The sequence below is a fragment of the Epinephelus lanceolatus genome, chromosome 20, assembly GCF_041903045.1.
Source record: "Epinephelus lanceolatus isolate andai-2023 chromosome 20, ASM4190304v1, whole genome shotgun sequence".
NCBI classification, from domain to species: Eukaryota; Metazoa; Chordata; class Actinopteri; order Perciformes; family Serranidae; genus Epinephelus; species Epinephelus lanceolatus.
In genome coordinates, this window is record NC_135753.1 from 26,931,333 (window position 1) to 26,944,039 (window position 12,707).

At 42.1% G+C, this 12,707-nt stretch overlaps 1 protein-coding gene across 2 annotated transcripts in view; it reads right to left on the reverse strand.

Annotated features, from left to right (window-relative positions):
- Positions 1-12,707, reverse strand: part of ctnnd2a (catenin (cadherin-associated protein), delta 2a) — a 374,464-nt gene that overhangs the window by 199,193 nt on the left and 162,564 nt on the right. For both annotated transcript variants that reach the window (XM_078162769.1, XM_078162768.1), the window contains exon 6: positions 6,337-6,509. In XM_078162769.1, coding sequence (XP_078018895.1) covers positions 6,337-6,509 — 173 coding nt within the window. The remainder of the gene's footprint in view (positions 1-6,336; positions 6,510-12,707) is intronic.

The following is a 12,707-nucleotide window of genomic DNA, read 5'->3' on the forward strand; positions in this document are numbered from 1 at the left end:
ACACGCACACACACACACTCCTACACAGCAGAGCATATAGGGCTCAGACTTCAGCTGAAGCTTTAACCTTATTCCAACCGTAACTCTCATTTCAACACTATATTTTGCCTCATTTATCCTTTTTGTATTATTCTAACTCTTCATTCTCCTTCAGCTGCCCCTTCATACACACTTTAACCAACAATGCAGTTTAGCTCCTAGCCATTTATCTAGTGATGCTGTTCAGCTCCCAGCGATACATAAAGCACTACAGTCCAGCTTCAGGCTTTCCAGGCTCCATCTACATCCATCCATCCATTTTCGTAACTGCTTATCCTCTTGATGGTCGCGGGGGGGCTGGAGCCTATCCCAGCTGACACTGGGCGAGAGGCAGGGTACACCCTGGACAGGTCACCAGACTATCACAGGGCTGACACATAGAGACAGACAACCCTTCACACTCACATTCACATCTACAGGCAGTTTAGAGTCACCAATTAACCTGCATGTCTTTGGACTGTGGGAGGAAGCTGGAGTACCTGGAGAAAACCCATGCACGGGGAGAACATGCCAACTTGCTGTGAGGCAACAGTGCTAACCACTACACCACCGGGCCGCCCTCCATCTACATGTACACAGATATTTTCCTTTACGTTTTGGCCTCTTGTCCACCAGCAAACAGAGTTTTAGGTCACTAACCTGGAGAATTTTAAAATGCCTTCTAATGTGCAGATTGTTCAAAACTCTGGACATGCCTGTTGTTATTTTGTGTAATGAACATACGCTAGAAACGACAGCAATAATGGCGGACTACCGGTTTGCTGACGTTTTGTTAGCACTGCTTGGTCTAACAATTACTTTACACTTAAACTTAGTATTGCTGCACCATTTCAAAGACAAACTGAGGCATCTGCTTCACCCAGTGTTTTACTCCACAGTGTCTGTGGCTTAAAGTCCACCAGAAACAGAGGTTGAACTAGCAGATGGTGGGACACTTTCCAAAGTGGGACTGTTGTTGAAAAGGACTGGAAGGAAAACTTTCAGATACCCAGCGCCTCACTCATGTTTGAGTGAGCACCTACATCCTTAAAATGGTGATGAGATCTCCAGGAGGTGTTTTGAAAAAGGTGCACTTTACTACCTTTGTGATGAGGAGAGACTCCTTATGAGAGCAAACGCCAGCAAGCATTCTGAGTCGTTTTTGCATTCTAGAGTGGACGGAGGAATTTTGTAAAACGAAGGTCATGTGGACAGAATTATTTTTTACAACAGAAGAGGAAATTATTCGTTTTCAAAAACATCTGAAACCATGTAGATGGACGAGGCCTCAAGCAATGCAGTATAGCTCCTGGCTGTCAATACACCATTGCAGCTCAACACCAGTTTTTCAGCAGCCAGCAATTCCACTTCAATTTCTTCAGAAATTACATTCTCTAGCTTTCATCATCCCTCTGGAAATGAGAAAACCTGGTGTTACCGAGACTTACACCATACATGTAAATAACGTCAGTCATGCTGCTGTAATTGAGCATTTTCAGACTGCAAATATAAACAGTTTTAATGGGATCATGTGCTTAAACGTGTCAGTATCAATAATTTTACCATAATATCCTGGTCTTTCTAATAGCTGGAACTAAAGCTTACCACGGATTAATGCAATTAGCTGCAGTCTTTAAAGAATTACTCGAGTATTTGAGGCGTTAAGGGAACCTATGATAAGTACACAGGTAAAAGTGTGTTCCGGTGTCACCTGATGTGTTTGTTTGGGTGCACATGGATAAAGGGCTATTAGAGAGTGGATTATTAAAAGTGTCTCTAAACAGCCAGAGAGAGATCTTAATCGGGATGTGAGCCACTATTCAGAGCAGTGTGCGCCATAAAATCTCCTATATAAGTCCCCTGTGTTAGTTTAGTAGGTTATGAAGCCAAGTGAGCGATCTAAGGCTGATGAGATGCAGGCCACAAAACTGAGTTTAAAGGGAGGTTGTTTTGCTTTTCCTTATTTTCTATCACATACTGTACATGATGTTACAATGTCAGATGTTCATATTAAACGTGGCTAAAGCATCAAATGATGAGGAAAAAGTGTGTGAAAGTAATTCCTGTGTAAATCTCTGGCCAACATTTATTTCTACTTTTAAGACAAGCTGAGGTGTCCTCATGACAGATTTCTTTATATGGCTATCTGCTCTGGGCACACTACAGCATGCGTTTACATTACATAGCCTACACTATCACATGTAGCCACATGCTAATGTCAGGGAAACCTGTAATCATTCTTGCTGGAACATGTTTAGTCATGAAGTCTTTAGTTTTGAAGTTTAATGAAATATTTTTCACAGTAGAAAGTGCCGCTATACTCTGTTAAAGTCAATCCCCAGGCTCACTGCCACTTGTAGCCTCAAGCTAACATCAGGGAAACATGTCTGCCGATGTTAATTTCTCCATGTTTTCGAATTATAATCTTGCTTGAACATGTCCAGTTGTGAAGATTTTTGTTTAGAAGCTTTCATGAGTAATTTTGCTACAGTAGGAAGTGCCACTACACTCCGTTACAGTTAATCCCCAGGCTCACTGCTACTTTAGCTCAAGCTAACATCAGGGAAACATGTCATCTTGGTTGCCAATGTTAATTTCTCCATGTTTTGGAATTATAATCCAGTTGGAACATGTCCAGTTGTGAAGATTTTTCTTTAGAAGCTTTCATGAGTAATTTTGCTACAGTAGGAAGTGCCACTACACTCGGTTACAGTTAATTCCCAGGCTCACTGCTACTTTAGCTCAAGCTAACATCAAGGAAACACGTCATCTTGGTTGCCTCCGCAGCGGAGGTCCGCCCAGTAAAAGTGGACGTCTGCAAGCCCTGTGCGCTCAAAGCACGACCGCGCAGACTCTGCTCCGCCACCAGTGTCACACAAAAGACTGTTCGGCATGTATTTTTCACATCGCGGGGATTTTTCACTGACATTTTTACACGGAGTCCGCTCCGCTTATAGTACGCCCGAGTCTGTGAGCACCTGTGTCTGCCTCTTCGCCAAGCGCACAGCGAGCAGGAGAGAGAGGGGGGTGGGGGTGGGGCAGGGACTGAGCTAGGGGGTGCGAGTGTGCATGCGCCAAGGCCTCTACTGTAGCCTGGAGTTTGTTTAATAGTGACAGGGAGTCGATAATGGCGGACAATTTAGTCTCAAAGAAATCAAAAAATGCGCCATGGCAACACTTTGGCTTTGAGCCAGACGAAGGAGGCAACCCTTGTTTGCACTGATTGAGTAAGCTGCAAAATTTATTTGTAAGGAGTAAAAGAAAAAACTTGTTACTGTCACTCTGTTGTCCTAAGGTCGTTTTTTATTTTAAATGAATCAATTGCGCCCCCAAGTGGCGAAAATCTGGTATTACCAACTTGCTTTTTTTTTTTTTTTAACAAAAAACGGACCTTTTTTTTTTTTCTCATACCGACCCAACTCTAGGCGCTACTCTCGGTTACAGTTAATCCCCAGGCTCACTGCTACTTTAGCTCAAGCTAACATCAGGGAAACGTGTAATTTCGGTTGCTGATGTTAATTTCTCCATGTTTTCGAATTATAATCTTGCTGGAACATTCCCAGCTGTGACGATTTAAGTTTAGAAGCTTTTATTTATTATTCGTTCACAGCAGAAAGTGCTGCTACACTCCGTTAAAGTCAATTCTGAAGCTGCAAGTACACTGCTACATGTAGCTACATGTTAGCATTAGGAAAATACGTAATCTTTTTTGCCAGTGTTGTTAATTTGTCCCCAATTTCAGCTCATATTTCTGTTGAAATATGTCCAGTCATTAAGATTTTTTAGGGTAGAAAATGCCGCTATACTCCGATTCAGTCACTCCCCTGGCTGCAGACGGTGCAGACCTGAAGCTTTTTGGGAGGGTGGCTTAAAGACACAGGCTCTAAAACAGGGCGTCTCAGACAGAGGGTGAATACAGGTGTTCTAGGACACCCAGGATGAGGAAAATAAAATATTTTTGAACATTAAAGTATGTAAACATGTCCATGTGGAAACCCAAAATACATATGATGATGTAGTAGCTGAAAATGAGTAATTTAAGAGCCCTGTTGATGGTTTATGTTACTTGATTGTGTTTAACACTGCAGATATGCTACAGTCATCAAGATGCAAAGTGAGACAGAAATAGACTTTAGAGTGATGAAGAGGTGAGTGGGTGAATGAATAGATAAACAGATGGATGGGTGATCCGCCGGGTAAATAAATTATGAGTATGGATGAATTGTTGGCTGAGTTAACAAATAAATAGAAAGCCTGATGCACCGTGTGAGGGAGAGCACTTTCTCCATCCCATTCTATGTCATCTTGCAGTGCTGCTTCTATTCTCCTCCAGTAAAACACTGGGATGTTTGAGGTGCCATGTATCCATGCATTATTAAAGCAGGGCCTCTCAGGGTTATAAATACCCTACAGAAGAGCAGCAACATGCCAGACCTCTCACTCTCCCTCTCACTCTCCCTGAGCGAATCACTTGTGCAAACTTTTGTACACACATGGAGTGCACAGTAAACACACACCCCCTTGTGTGCGTATGCCTGCAAGCACACCAACAAAAACCTGCATGTGCTGCACATGCATGCACACTGCACCTGCATATCTACATGTAGTAGCACTGGCTTGCGTAGAGCTATTCATGAGCAACAAGCCCTGCTGACAACACTGGCCCCATTACACTGACAAGCCAAAAACATCAGAGAGGAGGGTACACACACAAATACACACACACTCATGCTCACATAGACAGAGATGGTGAGCAGAGAGGACAGGGAGGGAGGAAGGGGGGAGGGAAAAGAGGACAGGAACACTGCAATACAAGGGAAACAGAGGACAAGAAATATTATAGAATTCAGAATACAGACAGAATAAAAACTCCTTTTTGCGCTATCTGTCTATCCATCTATACACCCGTCTATCTGTATTTCTATCTGCCTCCTGTATTCCCCACATATTAAGGGAAGGAGCCCTCTCTCTGAAACCAGCTCTGAAATGAGCTTTGGTGGGACTGTGGGGGGGAAATGAAATGAATAAAAGTGTTCACAAAGACAGATATCACCTCATTCACCTTTCTTTTTCAAAAGACACGCACAGGAGCAGACAAACACACATATACACACAACACAAAACAAAAATCCATTCAAGTCAAAGAAACCTTGCTGGAAACATGTGCAGGTACTTTCAAAGATACATAAACGATAATCTCAAAGGGCTGCGGTCCCTGTTAAATAATTATCTGGTTCATAATCATTGACCTAATAATATTTCCTCTTAGTTTAAATTCATAACCATCTATCACAAATGGAACATTTGCCCCAGACACTGGCAGCACCTTTTAATGAAGCACTGCAGCTGCTCACTGATTTAGCAGACGTGTGGGTGTCTGTTTGAAAGTACACGCCTCTGTGTGTGCGTGTGTGTGTGTGGGTGTGTGTGTGTGTGTGTGTGTGTGTAAGCATATGTGTATGCAGTATTACCATTGATATGTTAAGGACATGAAAATTGGAAATAATTGGCTCCTGTAGGCTGCAAAGTAATTAGGTGGGTTTTCTCTCTTCATCAGCACACTGCTGTGATTAATATGTGACTTTGTCTCCAGCTTTACTTCTCAAGCCCTTATAAACAAGACACTTGCTGGGATTTCTCTGTGTGCATTTAATCATCTCTTCATTGTGGTCCATGAGCATCTGATTACCTGTCTTCTTCTTAACAGCTTTAAGGAATTTGTCTAACCCTTGTCTCTCACCTCCTGGCAAATACAGACATGCTTTGGGTCGCTTTAAAAGCCAGTTGTCGTGACTCCACCACTTCAGTGAGGCTAATTAAATGTGATTCTGTATAGATATGTACTCAAGCACTGATCAACTACACCCAACTGTGATGTCAAACAAATGCACGTACAGTGAGGGTGCTGAGAGTCACGTGTAGCTGGAGAAGCGCTATGTAAGACTGTGCTAGATAAAGGGGGCTGAGGAAAAAGAAGGGCAATGTTCGCTCAGTCTGTGACGGAATCTGAAGAGCAGCATATACAGTATATATCTCAACACTCTTTTTCTCAACATGCCCTCAAAGAGCAAATAACACAACGCAGCTGCACTTATAAACTGTGGAGAACTCACTTCAAGTGAGTTACCGTCACGTCCAAACTCCTTTGATGTCAGTGATTAAAACGCTCTGGCCATCAGCACACTGTACAAGTTTTCTAAGAACACACACTCAAGTTTACACAATTTGATCGTGTTCGAATTTCTGTCAGTCTGCCTTTTTCCATCATCATCAACACCTGCGTGCTCGTTATCATCTGCGTGCAGCAGCGTTTCCTACCTGGTTGTAGCTGTGCACGGCTCCTCCAACCTGCCCGCTGCGCTGAGGAGTTGCTGCGGAGATGCTGTCGCTAAGGGCGAGGGTCTGGTTGCTATGGTAGCTGGCAGAGTACTGGAGCGAAGCCTCCGGGGTGGAGTTGAGCTGCAAGGAACTCTGGGAAAGAAGAGCCGGTCCTACCGATAGAGACAGGATTGGTGTATGGTTGGGTAGGTGGTGGGGGATGAGTTGAGTTTGTACGTGAGTGTGTGTGTGTGTGTGTGTGTGTGTGTGTGTGTGTGCATATACAGAGAGAGGGAGTAGAGAGAGATTAAGAGTGAGAAAGAGAGGGGGCGTGAAGGGGAGAGATTGAGAGGCGAAGAGTGAAATGGGGAAGAGAGAGAGAGAGCAGCAATTTAGAACAGATAGTGCAGCAGTGCAGCACTCTGAGTTGGAGATGGCATACATAATTTATTAGCAGAGGGAAAGAGAAACAGAGGAACAGAGAGAATGGGAGGAGGAGGAGGAGGAGCAGGGAGATGGAGAGGATGGGAGGAGGAGGGCTGAGAAGAAGAAAGTTGTAATGGATAGAACACCTAATAACTTGATTTGTTACCTCCCCAAACATGTTCATTTTTACCTCACACTGTCGACTCGAGCAAAACTCACTTGACCCCTCGTGTGAGACAAAAGAAAGTTGTAGTTGGGAATGAATTACTAAACACTGTTTTATTTCTGTTGTTGTTTAGTACGCTTTGCAGGATATTAAAATATTCATCATATACCTTATCGCCTCGAGGACACTCAACTTGCATACATTTTAACAGCCTAAGCATCGTTTCAAGTGTCGACGTAGAGGACTATACAAACCAAATCCGCTTTAGTCAATGATGAGCATGGCTGTAATAACATACCCCACACACACACACACACACACACACACACACACACACACAGTTCAGTAGCAGCATCATCCCTACCACCTGACGCAGCTACTGCTGTGGCGTCAAATAATAATCCCCTCTCTCTGATTCCCCATGCTGCACGCATAAAGCTTATATTGATCGGGAATAAGAACATCATAAGGCAGTTTGTAAGATGGACTATCTTCCAAACTGCAGCGATGAGGGGAACTGCGAGAAACCACTCGATAGTCGATGGCGTTTGTGCGAGCGGTTATAAAGGTTATCTGTATGTGTTTATACGTGTGGTTTGGTTTTATTGAAGAGCAGTTAGGTCTGTGACCTGTTCACTCAGCGGGGTATAAATATTTCATTAAGTTGCTATTTTTAGTCTCTCTCCCTCCCGAATACAAATCCCATGTATATAACGTGTAATGTCACAGTTAGCGTGAGGAAAAGTAGGGTGGTTTTTTCCCATACTCCCCCAATTCCTAAATATGAATGTGTCCTTATAAAGTCTACAAAAAGTGTCTCACCCTGAGCTCACTGCCATGTTAGTTTCTTCTTTCACCCAAAATAACAACGGCCCCTTATTATTATTCTCCCGTATCTATTTGCTGGCTCTCTCTATCTCTCACTCTCTCCTTCTTTCTCCCCAGAATCCCTCTCTCCCTCTGCGCTGTGAACCAAGATCAACTCCTCTGCTTCTTGCCTTCACAAAAGACTTGTCTTTTCTCATCTCGATTCATCCCTTGCTTTTTATGAATTATTAAACAGCACTTTGAGTTACGAAGACTGAGTGGGAGCTCCCAAACTCATCATCGCTCGGCCTTGGTGTTTGTTACATTGTGCGACAAAAACTGTGTACATTCAGTTTAGTGTTCATATGTGCGATGTAAAGTGTGTTTTTGCTGGATGGTCAGATGATAGGGGAGTGATTAGGTTGGTCGATAGGGAAATAATGTATTTAGGAGCTCGTGGAAGTGCTCTATGTGTGTGTGTGTGTGTGTGTGTGTGTGTGCAGCTTGTGCGTATGAGTGATAGAAAATGCAAAACACTGTTGCTAGCAGGGTTTTAAGTCATTTCATGCCTCTGTCTTTTCTCACGTGAAAAAAAGAACATTTCAGCAGGTCAGTCAAATTATGAGCGCAGCTGGGTTAATTTCCTGTTTTGCCGGTCCGTTGTACGAGCTCAGCCTGTTGGATTTATGCAAATGGACTGAAATGACATTCGTCATTGTGACACACTCTTATAAATTAAAAAGTAGCCTACATCAGCAATCTGTGCCGACAGCGTCACAACACTAAATCCAGCTTGTACTGCGTTAGTAATGAGCAATATCACAATGTGATTAGTAAAATATTATGTTCATTAACGGACCAACAGAGTCACTAGTGTCTGACAGGTTGTGTCCAATTTACTGCCGAGCCCGAGCACTGGCAACATGAAAAAGATCAAATTTCAGTAAAGGTTGGAGGGAGGGGTCGAGCAGCGCATGTTCTGTTTGTGTACTGGACAGTACATGTGTTTTTAGGGGTTGACAAGAGGAGACAGGGCAAATTTAATCTCTCAAGAAAACTTAAACTGCACCAATGTCAGGGTGTCTACAGATATAAGCAAGTTGAGACTTTTTTTAAGACCTTTTAAAAACTACTTTATATGGAAAATGACAACAACTGGGTGAATTAAGTTTCATGTGTTTAATTTAAAAAGAAAACAAAATCTCATTGCTGTCATAAATGCTACTTATTTTTGTAAAATTCAGAGAAATACCGTGGGAAAAAATATTTTTCTTCGGTCTGTCCAGTCACTGAATCAGTCAGGTGGGAAAAATTTTCATAGTAATGTGACCAAAAGTATTAAAGACCAATTGAATCTGAGACTTTTTAAAGCCTTAAATTAAGAAAACCTAATTTAAAAAATGTTAAGACTTTATAAGAGCCTGTCGACACCCTAAATATGGCAACACTTTGGATTTGAAGCCAATGAAAGAGGTGTCCCACTAACCCTGAGTGACGCAGCTCGTCGGACAACCTGTTTCTAGTCATTCCTGTCATTTTCCTTGAAAGCAATGGATGAGAAACAGCTGATTTATGAAGTTAAAATGAGAAATTATCAATATGAAAGCACCTATTTCCTTAGAAAATACAACACAAGATGGAGGCTTGCTGGCGGGAGTTTGCCAGGGAGCTGAAAGTTTCTGGTAAGTGAAATGACCATTGCTAATACCCAGCTAGACTGACTATACTGTGTGTCATTTACAGTAAATATCACAACATAAAATGCATGTTTTCTATTTAAATATTAATATTACAAACATAGGAAGATATGCAGTAGGCTACTCTGAGTCTTGCTCTCTTGATCTTGAGAGCACAGCTGATATTTAGGCCTACAGTGGTTTGTTTACATGACCTAACAGAGATGTTTAAGGGATTCAGTGTGGACAGAGGGCTATGATGTTATGCAATGCGATGCGATAGTCTGGCATTCTTTTGCTCTTGGGACATGATCCATTATGTTCCACTCAGGAGCGCCTGCTGAGTCAAAAGGGACACTTGGTAAAATTCTGCATACTGGTCTGGTCAGTGTTTGGCTTACGTTGAAAATTTTTAGTCAAACCCCGGTTGTGACCATCATATTCTGACCATGAAATGTTTACACACATGCACCTCACATGAACTCACAAGGGTTATAACTTTTTTAAAAAGTTTTGAGAGCACAAAACACCAGGGCTTTGAGAAGTAAATTTCATTTCATGATATTAACTTTTCTTGCGAGGTTGTGTCTCTCTGAACACTTATTCATCCGCACAGCTCTGTTGTGACACCTCGCCAACTACAGTATCAGCCGACAGCAAAAAAAGCTTCCCTGTTTTGTGCCACCTTTCACTGAAGACAGCGACATGTCACTACTCTGTGTATTTACCGCTAAGCTATTTGCAGCGCTACCATTTGGGGGGAATACACACACACACACACACACACACACACACACACACACACACACACACAAATAGCGATGTTGAATTTATCTGCACCCACACATTGTGATGCTTTTGGTAGAAACCCATTTGCAAAATGGGAAAAACAGCTGGGTACAGAGCACCCACAATAAGAGTGCTCACAATGAGAGTGCCATCTATTTGGACTCAGATAAAGCCGGAGTGACAGGGATTCAGGCATTTGCTACAAAAAAAAAGATAAGAATCAAATTATCTGACACGTCTCCTCACTGTTCTGCATGTGCTTAAACATGTAACCTGTTTCTTATCAAAGGACGCCAGCTACAGCAATTTGGGGTAAATCTTCCAAACCAGGTGTCCAGCCTTTGTGCTATCCTACATGCACAGCTTATGATCTGTGCACACTGTACAAGCATTCACATATATATATATGTATAAAGGTTTACCACGCTGGCCAGCCCATTCTAAGAGTACTACAAATGGCACGTGATAAACTCTTTGCAATGAAATGCGCTGAGCAGCATGTACAGTTAAGGTTCCTAAAATGCCATCCATTATAGCAATATCAACTATCAAAAAGGTCAGCAGACAACAAGTGAAATGGGAATGCAGTGTTCCAAAACCAATGACCTGCAAAGAAAATGCCGAGCACATTTAGCAGGACCTCACACGCAGGCTGCCTCTCAATCATTTTTTGGATTGGTTTTATCACAGTAGATGGACCTACATGATGGAAAAGCAACATGAGACTGGATAGTTGCTGGTATAAATCCAGGAGCAGCACAGTGTGTTAATGGGATGTCTGCTTCACTGCTATCTGTTTGTGTCCACATCAAATGAGCAATGACATTTGTATCTGCGCGTAGAGCAGCAACTCTGGTTATGAATTAGGTCTTAAAAGAATAATTTAGCCTCACTATTTCTGTATCAATTACTTTACATTACATTCATGAGACAACTTTGTTTTTCTAGCATGGCTCTATGAACAAAGAACTTTTTGGCAAGACTTCTTTCCACGGCATTGTAGAATCTATGTTACACAGATTGAACCTAATGCATTAATTGCCCCATTCAGTTGTTCTGAAGCTTGTCTCGTGTCGCCTCATACTGTTCAGAGGACGCTGATGGTTGGCAGCAGCAGTAGCAACCAGTATCATTCTCAAGGAACGAAAGGCTACCAGCGCTCCTTGTTTCTCTAGATCAGTGGTTCCCAACTGGTGGGTCATGGTCAAAAAGTGGGTTGCGGTACAGTACATTAAATTTCCAGCACAGAGCTTTTATTTTGATGTGCTGCTTCCTGCTGTAGAGTGAGTGACTCACAGACAGCTGCTTGACAGAGACAACAAACTAGCTCAACGACATGTCTAAATGCAAGCTGAGTGTATTAGACTGTGTGGACCTTGAACTAATGACAGAGGAAAAATCTGGACCCTGTGGCTGAATGGTTGGGAACCACTGATATACAGTAAACCTCAGTGAAATCTCAGGGAGGTATTGGGTTTAATTCAGATAGTTTAGGGAAGTAATCTCAGGGATACATTTTGAGAGACCTCGAAACAACACACTGGGTTTGCAGGATAACTTTGAAAGCACTTAGGGCCCAATTGTTAGACACCCCAATTCTCCTGTCTAGTTTTCTCCTGTTAGTTTTGTTAATATAATAGGCTGAAACATTTTTGTATTTATCTCTGTCTAGTATGTTTGCTTCTGTATTTGGGCCTTGTTTGTTCGTAGAATACTTTTTAGATGAACAATATAATACTTCAGCACCAAAAGGACCACATGTATATCAAGTAAACCACCTGTGTAACACTGAACTTGTGAAGAAAACATTGTTCATCTTGCATGTCTTCGATTGACAAAGAATCCACACACTGAGAAAATTCTTGATGAATTGAAGTAATATTGATCCGTGTTTCACAACAGCAAAACTATATCAAAACATCTGCTTCCAAACGCTTAAAACAACTCGTGTGAGTATGATCCAAGTCTCATTCATTGAGTCATATGCTCAGTACTTCAGAAAACTGACAGCACTTTCCAAAAGGGCGCTGAACTGAAAGTGAAACTTACCTACGCTCTCTTCAATGCCAGACTCCATTGATGAAAACAGTAATTTTACCTCGCTGAACACAGGAGCTGCTGGTCTACCACTGCCTTCATGAGTAGTTTGTTTGTGTTGTTATGTGACTTTGCTGAAGCCAAACTAGCCCTTTTAAGTAACAAAATACAAACAAACAAACTGATCAATGCAGTGGTGGATCAGCAGCTCATGTGTTAAGTGAGGTAAAATTACTGTTTTTGTCAATGGAGTCTGGCTTTGAGGAGAGCATAGATTAAGTTTTACTTTCAGTTCAGTAGTTAAGTTTACTGTTAAAAGGGGCTGTCTGTTTGAGACTGGGATTATACTGCAGGAGTTGTGTGAGAGTTTGTAAATGGATGTTTTGATGTTGTTGTGCGGTTGTTAACCACGGACCTCTATGACTTCAGTTCATTAAGATTTTTCTCCAGTTTTTGATTCTTCAATCACC